General features: G+C 32.2%; 1 protein-coding gene across 2 annotated transcripts in view; it reads left to right on the plus strand.

Annotated features, from left to right (window-relative positions):
* Window positions 1–22,330, plus strand: part of Gfrl (Glial cell line-derived neurotrophic family receptor-like) — a 598,276-nt gene that overhangs the window by 571,947 nt on the left and 3,999 nt on the right. For both annotated transcript variants that reach the window (XM_076399821.1, XM_076399820.1), the window contains 4 exons: window positions 5,216–5,353; window positions 16,786–16,991; window positions 17,112–17,417; window positions 17,931–17,995. In XM_076399821.1, the coding sequence (XP_076255936.1) occupies window positions 5,216–5,353; window positions 16,786–16,991; window positions 17,112–17,417; window positions 17,931–17,995 (715 nt within the window). The remainder of the gene's footprint in view (window positions 1–5,215; window positions 5,354–16,785; window positions 16,992–17,111; window positions 17,418–17,930; window positions 17,996–22,330) is intronic.

Genomic DNA, 22,330 nt, shown 5'->3' on the forward strand with positions numbered 1-22,330 from the left:
CTGTATACAGTGACTATTGTTTTGGGTTAAGATATTTCTATTCCTGCAATCGTGATGCAAGCAACTATTCTTATTATTTTAATAAATTATAATCGCGAATCAAATGATTCAGTTCACTTTGCGAAATTAAATGATTTTATTCCATAACGAAATCGTTTTATTTGAGACGATGAAGACAAAGTTTTCAAGGAAATTTTTGACTTGTACCTGAACAAACTGCCAATAGATTGGTACTGCCCGTACGTGGAAATGGTTTCACACCGATAATATGTATATATTTATTGTGCTATTGTTTGCATCTTTACTGACGACATTGATCGAGCATAAATAGATATCATGTTGTTTACTCTAATACTATATGTTTACTCTTAAAGAAAAAAAATTAATAAACCCTCACCAAATGGCTACTTGTACAGATTTGTTCTGCACGTATTACAAAACACTTTAGATATGTCAGTGTGCACTACAACAAAACCAAAGTACTGCAAATACAAATATTTAAGTGCATTTTTCATATTTCCTCATTTACTGAACATATAACATCCACAAACGTACAAAAACATTTTGAATGGACTTTGCAACATTTTGTCTGCATTCTAATACGGCCACAGCACGGAAAAAAGTTCCAAATAGTATCTGATGTAACGTCAGCAACTGACAGCCGTCATAAAAGCACAGTCCTGCCACCATGCGCTAAATCAAGAACTACAACCAATCTTCACGAACGAACTGAAGATCTGAGTTCAGGGCATCAAATAGCGCACTAGTCGTTCTCATCTGTTTGGGCCCAAAAATTGAGCTGAATTATTATTATTGCTTGTGATATTAACAATTTTTAGTATGTAATATATGATAGTAAGTAAAAATAGGATTACGTGTTTATTCAATATAAGAAAGTTCTATTGGACCTTCGAAATATGTGAAGATATACAAGATGTTTGAATGAAAAACCGTATACTACCTGGCTAAAAATGTTTGCATTACTTCATAATATGTATTCTATGTGGAGTCTGATTTTTTTAATTAACCTCTTAGAACTTCATTAATCTGCCCGTGAGCAATAAGTATTATTATATGATTTCCGTTATATAATAAAACTAACCTGATATGTAGAAGATCGCTTTAGTAACTGGACTATTATACAACTTATAATCTAAATCTTATAACTTATTCTACGGACTATTCTATCTCTAGACATTATTAAATCTCACTCTATGTGTCTATTAATGAGTTCGTATGGTGGTTTTCGTTTGGGTCTATGCACTTCACTGTGATCACGCACATTTAGCTGTTTGGAAAGTGTATTGAGATGCACTAACAGTCTTTAACAGCACTTCGCACTAAGACTTCGAATCACACTAGTTATGGGTTCTCAGGTTAAAGATATCGAGCTGAATCAGTTTCTTGAAGACGTAATCTGGGACATCGACGATCATTCGCAACACTTTATTGTGGAACCTCTGAAGAAACATAGCTAGTTTGATTTGCTAGTAGTACCGCACAGTACAATACCATATGTCCAAATAGGCCTAATTAATGATGTATAGAGCAAAAGCTTGTTATCTAATGATAATTTAGATTTACGTCCTATCAGCCAATATATTTGGATTATTTCGAGCCCGAGCTGTTTGCGTTTTGTCACCAGGGGTGTGCAACTGCAACGGTAAGTAGTGGGGCAAAGTTTCGCTTAGTCCAATCATTGGCGGCGCTGACAACGCGAATTTGATTGGTTAGTTTAAAATAGTTATGTAGAAACCTGTAAGGAAAATACTTTGCTTTGATTGGTCTGCCATTTGGCGTGATTATTTTGTGACGTCACATTTATTGGTCAATAGTACTTAAATAAAAATCAAATTTAAATTTTAAAATTAATTTATTAAAATAAAATCCTATACAAATATACATAATTGTAAATAATATAAATACATATAAACAAAAAGAAAGAAAAAAACAATTATGAACTCTATTCTAGCCAAATAACGCCTCCCATATATGTTTAGTGCCATCAATTTTATGGGATCTATTAGAGTTCTAACTTATCTTGATATATTGAAGGTAAACTTTAAATCCTTCCCTGTTGACATTGCATTAACTTCATTAAGCCAAAAACACAATCACACCTCATAATAATTTAAAATTTGGTCTTGGAAAACATTATGGATTGGACAGTTCAAACACTAAAAATGTATGTGTTTTTTAAAAATATTTAAATTTTAGAGTATTTAATCTGTGGAACTACTTAATATAGAATATAGACAAATATTGCATGTTGTCTCTTTTTCAGAAGTTTTGTTAAATAGCCTGAAATAAGACTAAAATACAATATTAGACTCTTGTTTTCCTCAGAGCAAAATTCTCTGGAACTGAAAGTATAGACTCAACTAGTGATTTAACAACCTCAAGTGATACTAGATCTCCCGTTAAAAAAGAATGTAAGTTATCTAACATGTTCATCTTCTTCACAATTTTCTCTGGGAGAATGATGTGAAAAAATTGAAGTGATGAGCCCTTTTAAAAATTTCTCGAACATACTAGGGGAAGGATGCTGTTTCTACCTCCATGATCTCTAATAGATCCAATAAAATTCTTTAAGCAATCTTAGTTAAGAATTGTTAAACAAATGTAGTTATTTGTAAATTTAGACAAAATAGATTTCTTTTAGGTAATAAATCCCCTAAAAGTGGCAATTAAATTTTTAATTGATGGCACCATAACAAATATTTTTTAACAAGGCAATCAAATTTAAATATATAATTCCTCTACTATAAAATGATTGAACACTGATTGTTCTAAAAAGATAAAGTATTGTAAATATTTTAGGGATATTTTATAATTAAAAGTAGTATTTATTACTATTAATTATCCAGCTATATTAATTATTACCTTGTTGTAAGACTTCTTTATGTAGAGACATCACACTGACAGCATACGAACAACTTGGTAGATTAATTGAATTTTATAACTACTAACATCTTCATAAGGTTTTGATTTTCTGTAAACAAAAATTATATAAACAGAGATGTAGTATATAGATAATTTTATATGTACCTGATAAAACCAATGATGGATATGCATTTACCCTAATACCTGTTCGTGAAGGAAGGATCATTATAAATTTTTCACTAAAATGTCCATAACAAACACCATGACGTTGATATATTTGCATTGTGATTTATCCAAGTAACTTACTACTATTTACTTGATCAACCCATTTTTGGAAAGGAGCGAGATCATTCTTTGGGAAACGATGTCTAACTTCCGTAGTAGATTTTTGCCCCGATACACTACATCTTTTACTATACTGACGCATTGTCATCAATTTATATATTATTACTCCATAATAATTAATGTAAAACAGAAAATATGCACAACGTAAAACGGAAATTTCGTGATCTAAACAATAACCATAACCTACAAACAACAAACATAAAAATGGACGCCCATAGAAAAGGCTGATATCACACAATTTGATCGACCAATCACATTTCATGTTAGTGGCGGCACCAGGAATTTAAACTAGCCAATCACAATTTGCGATCGCAGCGCTACAGTTGATTGAACTAAACAAAACATTTCCCCAAGGTCGCCTATACCGTGAAATTTCTATTTTTTCTATGTTTGTCACTATATGATTTTTCAGAAAAAGTCAAACCCACATTCCGAATTAATTTTATTATGTCGATATATCTACTTAAAATATCTGAGATGCAACAAAAATTCTCACAATTCATTTAAACATCCGACATAATAAGGGGACCATAAAGATGTATCAGCTATAGTGAGTAAATTCGAACGACTTTTATCACGACCAAACAACAATACAGAAACAACAATATATCTTATGTTCATTCTATCGTCAACGTAATCGGAATTATCAGCATAAAAGTGATCGTTTATGCCGAGGCGGAAAAGAAAAGCACGTAAATCAATGTTTGAATATCCGTAGTTAAATTCCGTAGGGTTGTTTTTGTGCCATCCCAGACAGATTGTTTTCCCCGCCCATCGAATTATCTTCTCGTTTCCGCCGTTTGACGCTGCCGCAAAAGAAAATGGTCCCTTACATTTTCCGTTGGAGCGGCATTATTATTTAACTCAGGGGGGTGGTTTATTTTCACTGCTACTTGAGATGAGTCGACGGCAGAAGGTAGAATTAAGTGCAATTTTTCATTTATCAATTTGCCTTACTTAAAAGCCATATTCGAAATTAGAGCCTTTAAGTGGTTCATTCGGACTCGCGTCCTGCATTCCGCTAAAATGGTTTCCATCGATCAAGACGGCTCAAGGAAATTGCTGATTATCCTTAAATTCAAATAATTATTTTTTTCCATTTAAAGTTGCTATTAACAAATTACTTTAATAAATGGTGAATAAGTGAAGAGCATAATAAGGTACACTATCCATATACATTTACAATTCTCCATCTTGAAGAGGTTTAGCTTACCATTAAAAAATTACTTAAACAAATGCTTGAAGAGCATAAAAAGGCACACTATCCATGTAAACTTCTAGATGTTTAATTCTAAGACATATATGTAATAAATAAAATTATATTACTTATGTTCAGCGCATCACAGAAAATTAGTATAATCGAAATCCTGTTAGTTTAGTACATCTTCACAAAATATGAATATTGTTTTCAAGATCATGTCTAAACTAAAGATAATGAAGATAAACGGACAATATTTCGTAAATATATGGTATTAGTTATAAAAGAATAGTGTGATAAATTTTAAAAATTACTTACTGGGCGGTAGATTACTACCTGGGTTTCTGGCATACTAAAGAACCTTAAAAAAAAAGAATGAACTATCTACTGGGAGAACTATTGTAGAAAACCATACAGAATAAACTATAACCGGACAAAAATTTGAAAATAATTGATAAGGCGTTGTTTCTTAGAAATTCTCAATTAATATTTGATTATAGCCCGGCTAAAGATAATTAATTTTTTTCAGAGTTAGTACCTCCTCAGATATATATAAAAACTGATAACATCTCTTAATTGTTTAGGACTATCCATTTTAAGTAAAATTTGCAATAACATTCAATGCCTTTCAACAACTCTCGATATGAAAATTTGAATTTACCTGCAACTTACTTAGTTGACTTGTTTGTAATTTAAGTATTCAGAGTTTAGCTTTACACTATTATTGAGAAAAATCATCAGTTTGATTTTGTTAATAATGTCAATAATGCTAGTTTCTTTTTGTTTCAGAAAAACCGAGAATAAATACGACGCCTGTTTAATTGCTCAAGAGAAACTACACCCAGTATGCGCCCAGCGCATCGAGGAGTCACCGCAACCCACTTGCCTTCATCTGGCCGAAGTATGCAAAGAAAACAAGGCCTGCAGGTATTTTCGTCTATCTTTGCTCCTGAATATTAAATATCTGACGAGACTGTCTTAATTTCGGTTGCTTTGATACAGTGATCTTATGAGCTTTATTTAGACAGTGTTTAAGGTTGGTGCTGGACGTGCTTCAGCTCTAATCGCGAGCATTGGTTTGTTTATATAGATTATCGGTAAACTGAAAATTGTACGACCAGCAAAGAACATAGATAAATATCTATAAGCTACTGTATTATTGAATAATTATTAAAGGTATATAGAATAAAAAAACTTATATTCTGCCTACATTTAATATCGTAGTTACTAAAATCGAATATGTATATGTACAATATCATTTTTTTAGATACGCCTAGTACAATCTTAATTATAAATTAATTCTTTACTACATTTTATTTGTACTTGGATTAGTTCACAATCAAGACGAGTGTGAGGTAAATACATTAATACATATTCCTCAATTATAAAATTATAATGACTTATAGCTACAGTTTACACTAAAAGTATACACATTATATAAGTTCGTATGGTTTGGTTTGCTTCAATCTCCTGACATCCTGCGCGCTGTCCAGCAGTTGTATTGCTTCCACGTTAGTTTGATTTAGTAATCCCCTTTCGTGTTTCAAGGCAAAATCTTGGATAACTTTGCAAATCCATTTGATTTTCAGGTCATAGTTCAGTTCTTCGTTGGTTACGTAGCGATAAGCATTGTGTGATCAATCGAAGAATCTTGTTTTGAAAGCGTTGGATGACTAATTGATTTGAATTTTTAGTGCAACCTCTTTGATTGTAGATCAATTTGAGAGTATCTTCCGACTAACCAGTATAGTTGTTTTATTTTGGTCGTAATGTGTTTTGCCTTTGTCTAACATGATGTTTCCAATTTAATCTACCGTCAAGATGGATTCTGAGGTATTTAACTGATTTTGCTTGAGGAATCGGGCATACGTCGAGTGATATAATTAAGTTCTTATTATTTCGCCACAATGCAAAATTAACGTGGACAGATTTGGAGCTTTTTAGTTGAATTTTCCAATATTTCGCCCATTTGTAGATTTTGTTGACTGCCACCTGTATTGTTTCTACTGCCCTAGGCAGAGATGTGTCGTTTTGCATAATAATTGTGTCGTCAGCAAAGGTTTCAAGTAGTATTTCTTTTGTTATTGGAATATCAGCAGTGTAGAGCAGATATAGGAAAGGTCCGAAGACGCTACCTTGTGGAACTCCAGCCGAAATAGATTTAAATTTTGAGAACACCATTTCGTGCAATGCTCTAAAATTTCTTCCAAAAAGATATGACTCCAGCAACTGACAATAGTTACGCGGTAACAATTTGGACATCTTAAACCAATATCATGTACATATTTTTTATTATTCATTGATTAATATATTATTACACAAGATGACACAGTATCAGGTGTTTCCCAGACCTCATGAGGATATTATGGCTACCGGATGGAATGCCGTACAATGCTACATATATATATATATATATATATATATATATATATATATATATATATATATTATAATAACATTTTGACTAACTTGTATGATCATCTGCAGCTGTTAGTGTTAACAGCATCCCTACTAAGCCATATATCTTGTTAACTTATTTCTGATATTTCTGAATTAGAATTTTCGCATTGGTTAAGGTGACAGGAAAGGTGACAGGTCCTTCTACTGTTGCGATATTCGCAGGTTCGAATCCTGCTGGGGCATGTATGTACTTTATGTTTTTCTTTATAATTGCAAATGTCTTTATAGGCAACAGTAGAACACTGGCCATGCTGGGTAAGACCGGGATGTCTTCTGGCATGGCCCGTAAGATGATCACTCAAGCAGTCAGTAGACTTAGTCAGTACCGAGGACCGTGGTTCGCAGCCTACGTTATAAAGTAGGTCTTGTCCAGGTAAACCCTCGTTGGTTGAAAGGAGACTCTCAGATATATTTAAAACATTGAATGTTGCCAAAAATCTTATAACATAATACATTTAATGTGAGTGGGAAATTATACTATACAATATGCGTTGCGCTAAATGAAACTGAAAAAATTTGGAAGCAATTATTACACTTTTGAATTTCAGCCTGGATCCTCGTAACGGATCTGATAGTAGGACCAATTGTGGAAATTTGATTTTTCCATTCGCATATCATAACCCAGTTGATTCAACTTTATATTTTAGCCAATATTGAAGAAATACTGTTATTTCACCTATTGTATGTAATTTGTTATTTTGCGAAACCGCTCAACTTCATATCCGGTGTTATTGTACTTGAAGTGCACAAACTTGATGCATTTTAAACCTCTCCACTTCGTTCCCATACTCGCACGCAATTGTGACATGCCACTACAATTATTATCATTTTATGTCTCTCGCTGATCATCAGCGCGATCGGCAAGTGAGATAAGTGTTCGCGTAGTTGATTGCCTTCGACGGTGGATGCCGTCGACCTTAGGGGGGTTTTCTCTACGGCACTGTTAATATTAAAAGTAAATAAAAGTAATTATTACATATAGTAACCAATACATTGATGATTGTATAATAAATAGTGTGAAATACATTTTAAATTATGCTTAACCAACAAACAGTCACTACATATTTCAACTTTATTCTTAGTGAAAGTTTACTCGATCGCTATTAGAACAATTCGAAATTACTGTCAGCACATAGGAATATTATATTTGACATAAATATCGTTAATTTTCCCTTAATTTTTACATTATCGAATCGATGTACCTCTCAAAATATACTCTCATTTCTTTGAACTATCATCGTAGGAAAAAATTAACTACACAAAAAACCATACAAATCAAGATATTTTGTGACAAGCTAACAATATGCACTTTCTAATTTCTGCATTTTTTTTTACTTTCGCACATTCGGCTTTGATGTACTATTGTACTATAATCTGTTTAAAATATTCCAGAACATTTAAAGCTCAGTGAGTAGTTCTTCATATTCCAAAACTTCGACAGGCCAGGGGATTTTTAACAGAACATTTTTAAAAAATTATATTGTTAGGCAAGGAAGAGGGAACATATTCTAATATTATTTTAACGTAAAGAAATAAACATCACCTCCTAAACTAACGGCCGATACCTCGATTATATCGAATATGCAGCGGCATAGCTGTTGCCACTTAGTATCATGCACACCCACGATTTTTCACAATTTTATTTGTAAAAGAATAATTTTCCCATGAGCAACCTAAGCGTATTGGTCGCTGTCAATGACGATATGGATTATTGGTAATGATGAGGATATACATTCTATCATACCATACATCCAGCTAACACCGCAAGAGGAGGAAGTGTAATAATAATAAAAAAGAACATTTCCCACCATCAATAACCCGGGCTCAGTACAGCAGACAATCAGGTAACAGCAGTAACTAATAAATCAAGCAGACACAAGGTTACAATAGCCGCAGTTTATTGTACCTCCAAGATACAATCAAAAAAAGGACAAATTATTTGAATGTCCTAAGCAACCTGAGAGAAAAATTTATAACTGTAGATGATTTTAATGCAAAAAATACAAGATGGGGATCCAGAATGACAACAACTAATGGCAATGAACTGCATAAAGCAGCTACTGAACTAAGATGTAGTTACATGTCAACTGGAAAACCAACTTATTGGCCGACTGATCAAGAGAAAACCCCAGATCAGTTAGATTTCTTCATAGTAAGAAACATAACATCCACTTATATAAAAGTCGAAGAAAATTTTGAGCTAAGTTCAGATCATACGCCAGTGATTCTGACTTCGAGCGAAAATATAATAACAATAGAAAGAAACCGAACGTTAACAAACAAGACAACAGAATGGGAAGGATTTTCTGAAGAATTGAACAGGCAACTGAACTATTAAATTTTGCAGCAGAAAATTTCGTAGTAGATATTCAATAAGCTGCTTGGAATAATACTCCAGAAATTAAGAGTACAACTTAAGGAATTAATTATCCAAAAGAAGTGAAAGGAATGGTAGCTGAAAAACGTAAATTACGAAAAAAAATGGCAACAAAACAGAACACCTGAAAATAAAAATAGTTTAAAAAATATAACCCAAAGACTGAAAAGAGAAATACTGGAAATTAAAAACAAAACCATAAATGACTATCTGAGAAATTCAACAGATGATAAAGAAACTGATTACTCAGTCTGGAAAGCCCCAAACTATATAAAGCGCTCATGTCTACACAGTACACCTATAAGAGACCTATGTAGGAATTGGGCACGTAACAATTACCAAAAAGCAGAAGCATTTGCTGAATATCTAGAAAAAACTTTCAAACCAAACGAAACTAATATTGAACATAATTTGCCTAACATAGAAGCTGAAAATTTAAAAAAAAGATTGAATTAGTCACGCCGAAAGAGCTAACCAAAGTTATTAAAACTGACATTAACCCCAGGAAATCACCAGGCTACGATTTAATAACAAGAGAATTACTGCAAAAAATACCAAGAAAGGGAATTATAAAACTCACCAACTTGATCAATACAGCATTTAGATTAAAACATATCCCAGAGATTTGGAAGATGGCGGAAATTATAATAATCCCAAAACCTGGGAAGTCACCAAACGAAATAAAATCCTACAGACCTATATCACTGCCGCCAGTAATATCTAAGGTTTTTGAAAAACTCCTGTCGAAAAGAATAAAACCGACCATAGAGAGAAAAAACCTAATACCAACACACCAGTTTGAGTTTATTAACAAGCACTCAACAATAGAGCAGGTCCACAAAATAACAGATGTTATTGAAAAAGCCTACGAAAGTTAAAAAGTATGCTCAGCTATATTCTTAGATGTAGCACAAGCCTTCGATAAGGTTTGGCATGAAGGCCTTGTTTATAAACTACAGAAAATGCTACCAAAACAACACACCGAACTATTAAACTCATACATTACAGCCAGAATGTTTAGAGTCAAACTAGAGGAAGCTTACTCTACAATAAAAGAAGCTAAAGCAGGTGTACCACAAGGTAGTGTACTGGGACCAATGCTTTATCTACTTTACAGTTGTGATGTACCACAAATAGAAAATATCACGATGGTTACATTTGCTGATGATGCTGAGATTATAGCTGTCGGAGACAATAGTGAAGAAGCCTCACGAAAATTACAACAGGCAAGTGATAATATAAATAAATGGACACAAGCTTGGAACATAAGAATTAATGAAAGTAAATCTGTACATGTGCAGTTCACCTATAAACAGACCGTACAAGCACCAACAACATTAAATAACACTATCATTCCATACAGCAACAACACTAAATATCTCGGAATGAATCTCGATGCAAAACTTTGCTGGAAGAAACATATAAGGAAGAAAAGAAAAGAAGTGGAACTGAAATATAGGAAAATGTACTGGCTAATTGGAGGAAAATCACAATTATCAGTACATAATAAATTGCTATTATATAAGCAAATATTGAAACCTATATGGACATACGGAGTTCAATTATGGAGATGTTCTGCAAAGAGTAACATAAATAAAATACAAATTTTTGAGAACAAAGTCCTGAGAGGTATTGTGGGTGCACCCAAATACTATAGGACTGATTACCTACATCAAGACCTTCAGATACCCACCGTCAGTCAAGATATCAAGAGAATTGCAAAGAGGCATGAGAAAAGACTACATTCTCATACGAATATTGAAATATTGCAACTTTTGGATACCACCAGAGCATGACACAGACTCAAAAGAATCAAACCATCTGATCTTGTGTAGTGTTGTGTAGTGAGGTGCATGAATTAAAAAATTAACATGTTAGTTATATACCTAGATTTAAGTTGGCATAAAGAAAAATTGTAGGTTAGACGCAAACGATTAGTAACAATATATTAATTAAATAATAATAATAATATAATGATGGTAACGATGAGTGTGAGATTAAGTGATTAGTGAGATCTAACTTATAATTTTTATCAATTGAGAATATTTATCATGATTTTGCAAGAGCTTTGCATGGTTCCAGGAATATTTTTTTAAAATTATAAAAAGGAATTATGTTCAAAATGAAAATGTCGAGTCTACTTTACTAATAGAAATTTGCTTCAACAAAACAAAGCCTAAAAATATGGATTAATTGCTGGATAACAATTTACATATGGGTTTCGATGTTTTTTTTTTACAAAAATAGAAATATAATTGAAATCGATTTAAATAACAAATTCAAAATGTGTACTTTTTTTAGAATAGAATGGAAATGTATTGTGCTCTTTTTGTATGAAATATACTTGTCATTATAGAATTATACAGCAAAAATATTTGAATTGCTAATAATGCTCCTACAGCACAAAAAAGTAACAAGCCATTAATACGTACAAAATTAAAAATAACCTTTGGCGTAAAATAAAAATTAACCTCGGATAATGAAAACGTCGAAAAATGCTGCAGACAGGGAAAAACGTAGTTTGCGAAATGGGTATGAAAAAACTGAAATGTATATAATTGCATTTGACTTTCATTCAAAGTTTTAGATTCTATGTCTGGTAGAAAATAAGAATCATTAATATATAACCACAAATAAGTTAACTTAAGGGAATTTTCGCTCTGAAACTACTCAGTGAATTTAAATATAATGTTGTAGTCTTTATGCCTATCAGAATATTTTACTTGTAAGATAAAAACGAAATAGTTATTCACAAATATTTGATTGATTTCTCACATCTCTCGCTCTGTGCAATGTGGGTGCCGCGCGAGCTCACTTTTGACCAAAAACAACGACTTGTTGATGATATCGGAGTAGTGCTTGAAGATAATCAAGCGTAATAAACTCCAGTTTTTGCGTCGATATGTGACAATGGATGAAAGCTAGCTACACCATATCACTCCGAAATCCAATCGACAGTCATCACAGTCATCCGAGTGAACTGCACACGATGAACCCGCATCAAAGCATGGGAAAATGCAAAAGGCGGCTGGCAAGATTATGGCGTGTATTTTGGGATGCGCATGGAATAATTTTTATTTGCTACCTTAAAAAAGGAAGAACCATCAGCAGCGACTATTACATAGTGTTATTGGATAGTTTGAAAGACGAAATCGTTGAAAAACGGCCGCATTTGAAGAAAAAGGAAGTGCTTCACCAAGACAATGCACCAGGTCAAAAATCCATAAATTGGGCTTCAAATTGCTTCCTCATCCACCGTATTCTCCAGATCTGACCACCAGCGACTATTTCCTGTTTTCAGATCTCAAAAGAATGCTCGCTGGGAAGAAATTTTCGTCGAATGAAGATGTGATTGACGAAACTGAGGCCTATTTTAAGCAAAGGACAAAAATGGTATTATATATAAAATCATAGCATATATAAATGTTGGAGGGTCGCTATAATCAGTGTATTACAGTTGAAGGGAATTATATTAAATAAAAAAAAACTAATTTTGCCAAAACAATGTGTTTTACTATGGTATGCCATGGACTTTTCAATTGACCTGTTTGCTGTATGACATTTTGTCACGCCTGTTTTTATTTTTCCTCCAAAAATGATGAAGGGTGAACTCGTGGATGGAGATCCAAATGGAAGTATTAGAATGTGATATCTGACTTGGGATTAATTAACAGCGAATTATGTCGACTTCATAATTTCAAGAAGTATGCTGCACCAGTTATCAAAAATCTTGTACTGCTGATCGATGATCATTCAAGCCATATATATCGTGGTACTTACTTTGCCACCTCATAAGACACACAAAATACAACATTTGGACAGGTTTATTTACACTTCTCTATAAAGTATCAAGCTTAAAAAACATGTGTCATGTAATTGAGAAATAGATGGCAAGATATCCTGGTAGACATACTCATTAATACTGAGTGAATTAAATTTTAGACGGAGGAATCAAAAATTTAAATAAAAATATAAATGTTACAGCAAGAGTACTATCATCCAGTATATCGAGAAAAGTACGGAGATACGGCTGAAATATGGACTGAGTGTTTAGTTTGCAAGTATCATACTTGGTTGGCACACTAGTCATGGCGACAAGTCAGTCCCCCTGCTGTTGCGATAATTGTGGGTTCTAATGTTGTTGAAGTATGGTCATCAATTTACATTTGTGATTGTTCAGAAGATGGACCTCACGGTTAGCGTGGCTCCAGTCCAGATAAGCCCTAGTTAGTAAAAAGAGGCTTTAAAATATAACGAAAAGAAATTTGTAAGTTCTGGTGACACGAAACTAGTATCGGCTACGAAAGGAGCACATTTGTGATCTATGTATAGTACATGATTATTTTTCCGATATGCGTACACTTTGTCATCATTGCCTACACTTTACAGAAGGCTAATGGATACTTTTTCCTTGATGATTAAAAGTATCAATAAAAAATTACTACAAGGGTCCGTTATATTAAAAACAAATATATATTGCTTTTTGTAATAAACTAGAATGTTTATTTTGGAAGTAACGTAATAAAAATATGTTAATAAAATGCTTTATATCAACTCAAGTTAAGTCTACTCAACTAAGTATTAAAGTAGTTTGACTAGGTGAATTTAAAATCATTTTTGAAGTAAAATCGATGTTACTTTTCTCGTAACCTAGTAAATAAATTTTTTTAAAAATGCGAATTAGTACACGCGAGACTACCCAGACATTAGCGTGTGCTACAAAAATAAAAAATAAGCGATAATTAATCGATTGAAACGTTCAATGTTTTATGTTCAGACGGAATCCATAATAGAATGGAATGATATTTCCACTCGGAACGTATGTGGAGAATTGAGGGATGGGACACGCTCCAAACAAATTAGATCAGAACTAATTAATCACTCTAGAGAAATTCGAACGTTATAATCGGCGGTTGTGTTCATCTTTGAACACAAAGAGACGTTATCAGTTTAACTATTTTGTTGGTTGGTTTGGAGTGTTAAGAATTTAACTTTATTACCGTGCATGAAAAACTCGTAATTTAAAATTTCACTGATTTAATATTATTTAAATGTAAAACAATGCTTCTTGCGAATAGCTATAGTATTATTATAATCATATAAATCATGTTAATAAAATAATTTGTTTTTTTTTACTATCGAGATTCAAAAATTTATTTAACTGGTTCAAGAGAAGAGAAGTTAAGAGATCAAGGAAATATACAAATTCAAAATAATTTAGGCACGTAAAGTATTTTGTAACGTAATCTTTAAGTTTCTGAGCAACTGAATCCAAAGATTACTTCCTTTGTATCTGTCATAAATAGTTATTATGTTAAAATAAAAGAAAACAGACTTAATAGAAAAATATTTACAAATCATTAACGATACAGATTATTTTTATCTAATATACGCTCTCTGGAATATACTAAAACCTTTTCTTTTTCTAAATAAGGCTCCTGTTTATACATTTTCGCTTGTGTGAGCTATCTGGAAGGTATCCCTGAAGCGTCTAATACTAGCCCGATATGATTTAAATTCTCCTTTCCTTGGTATCGGACGTTGGTATAGGTATGGTACGGTACAACATGTGTGTCATGTATAAAAGAAAATATTTTTAATTTTAAAACTCCATCAAGTATCATCATATATGTAGTAACTTAATTTATTTTCAATGGTTTTGTCACATAGGTGAATTTGAGTAATAATTATTTACACACAATTGCGTTTATGAAACCTGGCACGAAAATATCTTGTGAATAAAGGTTTACGATGTTGGTGTCGAATCTATGTCACACATGGAAAAGGTAAACATACCCATAAACCTCTCATGCATAAGGTTCTTTGTAGAGCACTTAACGCCATAGAAAATACTTGCCATTGAAATGAGTGACCCAAAATCTGCTCCGGAAAATAACTTTTATTTATATGTTGCTACCTGCTGAACTTCGCGTAAATTACTGTTAATTTACAGCAAGTATGCTTATTATATTAAATATCAATAATTATTAAAATTAATTATTAACTAACGAGCACTCATATTGATATAGGAGTTTTATCACTTAGACATCACCTTTTATACTACAAGTAATGTAGGTATACTACAACAAACTACTCAGTCTTCTCGCATCGGCCGAGGTTTTTCTTCTCTTCTGAAGTATTTCTCTCATGTATTCATGCCAAGTTTGCTTGGGTCGCCCTCTGCGTTCCGTATCTCCGTCACTGCTTCTGATATTCTCTTGACCTGTTTTGTGTCCTCTATTCGATGTAAGTATCTTCACCAACTAAGTTGCCTTGTTTTGATGTACTCTTTCCACTGATTCAATAATCTGGTCTTTTATTATTTCTTTACTCGTCATTCGTCTTTACTATATACCTGACTTTTGAAATTTTTAATTTCTGATGCTAATATATTACTTTTATCTCTCTTGGAATAGACACCTCTCAGTTGGTCTGTCAATTATTTTGTGCTCTTCTAATTTAGTTTTGAATGATGTTTCTTGTTCAGTAATGAATTTCTGATTTATAGCAAAGTACAAATTCACAGTCTTTCATTAATCTTATTAATTTCATTAATTTCCGTCTTCTGGTTTCAATTTGTATCCATTTCTATATAGAAATACATCTAAATAAATTTATTTGTTCTATTTTGACATTTTTTGAACATTTATTACTCCCCTCCCATTTTTATGTAATAAAATAAAAACTTCGACCTTATATTAATCCCGCTTGAATATTTTTTATTTCATATTTTGTGAATTCATGGCATTGGTATTTATCTTATATATTTTTTGAATTATTACAATTGATTACGATTTTATTATTAACATCACTTTGTTCTATATATGCTTTTTCAAGTCATTCAAAGCTAGATATATCTGTTTTTTAGAGTTGAACTGTTGCCTTTCTATGGATTTATTCTATACATTTCTAATCACCGCTAATTGTTTAAGGATTTACATAGTCATTTTCATGTCTGTAAGTTTCATCTCCTAAGGCATCACCAATTTTCTTCTTATTCAAGCTTTTAAGTATTTTCTTACTGCTTTGAAAAATAATTTAAGGATGTAGGCAATGTTTGAACCATCCTTCCTCAGCTACATCCTCTAGTACTTCCCCATCATTAAACAGTGTCGATCGACTGGCTATCTTACGAGCTAGAGTAAACATTTATAAATTCCTAAATTAATTTCGACACGCTGTCTCAGTTAAAATATACTGCATATATATCCACTGATATTTGATAACTTATGGCAGTACCATTTTTAACCAACAAGATCACTAAATCAGCGTAAATCTCGACATTTTTATTATATTATTTGTATATACATTAATTTTATTTAATCTTTAACGAAATAAGACTTGCTGTGATAGACCCCTAATAAAATCTATGCTGATGGAAATAGATTGTTATAGGAAACAACAAGATTCTATATAACATTGCTAATAAATTCTTGCAGCTGATATTATTTAAATCGGAAACATTCAATTTCGAAGCTTATTAATATTTCAATATTAGCTAATACTTTTTTCTTCACTTTAGAAGCAAATTGGAGTATTATGAACAATCATGCGCTGTAGATAGTGTAACGAAGAAATGTGCAGGTTCGCCTACCGAATGTAGAAAATCCATACTAGCGATTTTGGGTACTGACCTGCGTACCACCTGTGCCTGCAAAGGCACCGACATGAGCCAACTTTATGAATGTCTCGGTTGGCAAAGACTACTTTGGGTAAACCCTTGTGTCGGTAAGAATATAACTTTTAATTTGAATAAGAAATGTGTTTTCTTAAGATATTATCAATTAACAGATATTATGTTACAGAGACACTAACTATTTTAACTAAACAACCGGAATTTTATTGTAGTTGAGGCCCAGAAACACTTTCACATGAAGAAAGCCGTCGAACAAAGCAGACTATCCACTCACACCACGCGAACCACCTCCACTACCACCACCACTATAAGTACCACATCAACCGTCCATCTGACAGCCGCTAAATCCATTACAGAAACTTCGGTTACAGTCAATAGCCCAACGGAATTTCTACCTCCTCCACAGGCTTTCGTACCAACATCAACGGTCACTAAAACTACTCCAACGACAACGACAACAAGAAGAACAACTACGAGAAGAACAAGAGCAACTACCACAACAACAACAGCCCCTCCAAGTGAGTATCCAAGTGACTATTGTGACTATTATTTATTGTTATTGCTATTACCAGTGGACACCAAGCCGTGCTTAGACCTTTGAAAGGTTTGAACATGTTTACATCTAATAATAATTATATTTACTTTTTTAGTTTTTTTTTATTTACACCTTTGTTTTTTTGTCCTAAGAAAGCTGAACTCAAGATCTGTTTCTGTATTATATTCCCACCGCTACAGGAGTTATGTGGAGATAATACTGACTTGAATAATACTAAATAATTTGTGATAATGTTCCCCATCTTTTCAATAATAAATTATTAATCTGAGTAAGTTATAATAATTTCACTGAACATGTATTAATTTAATTATTTACGTTATTATACGTTCCTATTATGTTTTATACTCAGTTTCCTTTGATATAAACTTTATTAGATGAAGACCGAAGAATAAATATTCTTGATCGTAATAGCATTTTATATTTTTAGCAAGAAGCGCCAGAAACAAAACCAATGTAAAACATTTTTAAATTTCAGGATCATGCATCGTTCAAAGGCCTCAGGTTCCCGACCAGTTTATAAGGGAAGGCAGTTTTAAAAGAGTAAGTAGAAACGAAATATTTACTTCATTCCACTGAGAGCATAAAACTAGGGTTGCTTTAAAATTCTAGACATTCTATTCGAATTGGAATTTATGTTGTAAAGAAGATAGGATTATTGCAGTAACAGTAAACTTCTTTATGTTTTAATTTGAATTACATTATGTTATAATGATAAGTTCTAATCAGATTGCAGTTTGAGAAAATAATGAAGAAAAAACAGAATTTGATAACGCTTTGATATGTTTTTCTCTATTTGTGGATCATAATTGCAAATCTATTTTTCATTGCATTGCAAAACCTTCTTCCTAGTGAATAATAAAGCGATAGTAAAACCCAGATTTTTTATAATTTAGCTTGAAAACAAGTTCGTGAGATTTCTTAATAATATTTTGTCTATAATATAGGATTACATGAACGAACATCGCCGTAACCATCATAAAGATTTTGTTTATCCAAATAAAATATGAATTGACATCTTCATATAAGTTCCTTAGGTCAGACTATTATCTGGGCTATCACTAAATACCATTGCTGCAAATATATATAAAAATTTACCAAATTATAGCAGTTAAATTAATATTGCTTAACTTTATAATATTAAAATTATAGACCATAAGTGACACACATAATAATTAATTATTGATTTTAATATTTAAAAACTGTTATATAATTTAATGTTTTAAATGCCATAATTAAGTCTCCTTCTTGTTAGTTGACAATTTTGCTTCTGAATTTATTACGGAGTACTCTGATATAAAGCACTAAATTAAAAAAACATTTCGAATATACACAATACCAGATACAAAGGGATATGTAAAGAATACTTACACTAATTCTCAAATGAATTTTTTTAAGTATAACTTGAGAAATCATATCATTAGGTTGAAAAAAAAAACAGTTTATAGAAAAAGCGATTAGAATTTTAAGCAAAGTTTCGGCTACTGTACAATTTCTAGAACATAATACCACCTTAGTAATTTTACTCTAAGTAGTTTAAATAAAAATATTTCTATATTGTATTTTCATCTGTGTTAATCAAGTAAAACGTGTTTTAAAGAACTAGTTTTAATCTATAATAAATAACCAACAAAATACGTATACAATATATACTCAATTCAATCACTCAATTGCGTTGTAAAAATCGAATATAACAAAAAAAAACTAGATATATACTAGAGAAATACTAAAGCAATCCTGTCAACTGTTATCAACTTTCAACATAACAGTGTAGCACTAGTTAAAGGAAACTTTTAGTAATTTCTGAAGAACATTATGGCTACATTCATTAACTCAGGGGCATTCAACACCAACAGATTAAAGAAGCCAAAAGATACGATAATAAATTTCATAATTTTTGTATCTTCTTCTCAAAAATGAATAACTCAAAATCAGGATTAGAGTAGATTAAATTAGTAAATTGTATGCAAGCGAAATGGACAGAATAACAGAAGATTTTTTTTTACAAATATTCCTTGCTCTATAAGCTTATCCGTCATAGCAGACCACCCAATTTTGTTTCTTTCTTAGCTCAGTTATCAATATTATTTATTTATACACCATCAAACAAATCTAACACACTTAAAATCATGAACATAGATTGCTCAATCATCAACAAAACTTTCGCGTAATCCTTGATATATATAGGATAGATATGTGTCTGATATCAGAAACATATTTTACTGAGCAATATCCTTTATTAAATTCAGATACTATAAAACATAGAGCACAAATCATTCACGAAACGCAACAAAAGGAGGAAATGTAGTATTAAAAGAAAATATTAATATAATACCCACATAATATAATATCATATATATAATACCCACAAAAACCAATTTGAAATATGTTGACAATTTTTAAAACCGTGAGAAGTCGATTTATTATAGGCGGCGACTACGATGCTAAACGTACACATCGGAGATCGCTATTGATTACAACCATAGGTATTCATTATTATGGTTGTGAAACTATTTCGACAGATAAACCTACATATTGGAATACGGATTTAGATAAGATCCCAGGCCAACTGTATATCTATATCATTAGAAGCATTTCATGCAATGCAAAATGAAGAAAATCTAGAATTAAACTCATTAGCAAACAAATCATTCACTGAACTTACTGACTTTAAGTGAGTGCATCATGTGAAATTGCTGTCTGGCTAGGTTTGAAGTCGCATTAGAAGCAGAAGAAAGCCGACTTGTAAGACCGGATCTAGATTGAGCAAGAACTATACTTCTAGGTGGAGAAGTCGATCAAGAATATTCAGTATTTGGTATGTTAAAATAGTCCAGAAAACGAATTAAAACTACCTAAAAGATAATAACCCTCCTAAAAAGGTCCTGGAACTAATACTAGGAAATAAACAGAAAATGAGGAAGAAGGGCGATTCCATATCTCAGCAAAATAAAACTAATTTGAATAATCTTACATCCAATTGAGACATTAAATTAAACGATTAAAAAAATAAAACATGATTTAAGTTCTGCGTGGACTTGTAAATAATGTTAGTGGTGAGTCTTTGCTGTGGAAAGCTGCCAAAAACTTGAAGGACCTTCGTACAAACGCCTCCAATAAAAACGAAAATGGAACCTGGACCAGAGATAATCAGGAAAAGATTAAAAGATTTGCAGATCATCTCGAGGAAACCCATTCAGTGGATTGCGTTAAATCATTTACCTCTGGCTGCTCTTCCTCTGAACAGGAAAGGATGACAATTCCTTTTTGTCACTTTGATCGAGGTTGCGAAAGAATAGTATTAGAGCAAGAAAGGCTAGTCCTAGTGACCTTATTACTGGGAAATTATTAATGTAATTTCCAAGAAAAACACTGATTAGATCATCAACCTCATGAACCAGCGTCATTCCGGCTAATATTACTATTTTCGACAATGTCAAAATTATTTAAAAACCTTCTTTTGAAAAGGATAAAACTAATTATTGAGGAAAAACATCTTATTCCGGATCATAAATTTGATTTCAGGAAATAACATTGCCCTATTGATTGGTGGTTCACAGAACCACCAATGTAAAATTACTAGAAGGAAATTAAGTTTATGCTGCAATGTTTTTAGATATTGCTCATGCTTCCGATAAATTTTAGCATGAGGATTTGAAGTATAAGATTATAATGCTTCTCCCAGATAAGTACTAAAATATTTTGGAGTCTTATAACTGACCTATACTTCAGAGTCAAAAAAGGTGCCTATTCCAATTTGACGAAAATAAGCCCAAGTATGCCACAGGGAAGTATATTTCAAACAGTCCTTTGCCTCCGAACTTGCCCATATTCAATGAAAATGTTGCTACATTTACAGATGACACTATAATCCTACCATTCTAGATAATAATATTGCATCAACCGAAAAATTACAATGCTGAACAGAAAAGTAGCGCATCGAAATTAATCAAAATAAATCAGTCAACAGTGATTTAACCAACAAAAAAATTACGCACAAGCCAGTATATATAAATCAGCAAGTAGTGCCGTATGGAAATACAGCTTAATATCTTGACATGGCTCTTGATGTTAAACTCAGGTGGAAGGTAGATGTTCAAAAGATATGTGAAGAACTCAACCTAAAGTGTAAGAAATATACTATTATTGTACTGGTTATTGGGTAGATGTCTGTCAGGATATAATAAGCTTTTCCTTTACCATCAATCCACATCTTGAAACCAATGTGGACTTATAGTATTAAACTCTGGGGCTGTACTAGCTACATCAATGGAAATATCATACAAAGATTTCAAAATAAGATACTGTAAGGTATCGTTGATGCTCCATAGTACATTTATAACGACAACCTCCATAAGGACATGAAGGTAGAAACTATCGATAAAGTTATCAACGACTATGCCGAAAGACATGAACAGATAATGATGGTTTTTTATAATATTGAAGAGAGTAGTTTGATCAAGTTCAGCCAAGTTATTAGATAAACTCAGTGCACATTAAAAACAGTGACATTATTTTAAGTTAAAAGAGTAATAAATAATTTTTAAAATATTTTTCCAGTTCGAATTGAATAGTCAGAGCTTAGAGAGAACAACGTATGTCGGGTCGGCTAGTAATTATATAAATTTTAATCTTTATATATTTTAGGGAGACTATTATAATTATCTTTATTTAATACTTCCTACATGACGGAATAACCTTATCTTTATTTTTATCCATATCAGTGATAAATTTTCTTTGTGTCTAATGCGCTCGGAATCTTTGATCTATTCCAACAATGCGCTCCTTTGCCGATCCAGATCAAAGAAAACTTATAAAATATAGGCTGTCGAGGGGAGCTCGTTCTCCCCTTCCATTCTAACCTTTTTTCATTTTTCT

Source organism: Rhynchophorus ferrugineus, unplaced genomic scaffold, assembly GCF_030347505.1.
Source record: "Rhynchophorus ferrugineus isolate W39M unplaced genomic scaffold, kcgeb_rfMv2 rfM3, whole genome shotgun sequence".
In the NCBI taxonomy this organism is placed as follows: domain Eukaryota; kingdom Metazoa; phylum Arthropoda; class Insecta; order Coleoptera; family Curculionidae; genus Rhynchophorus; species Rhynchophorus ferrugineus.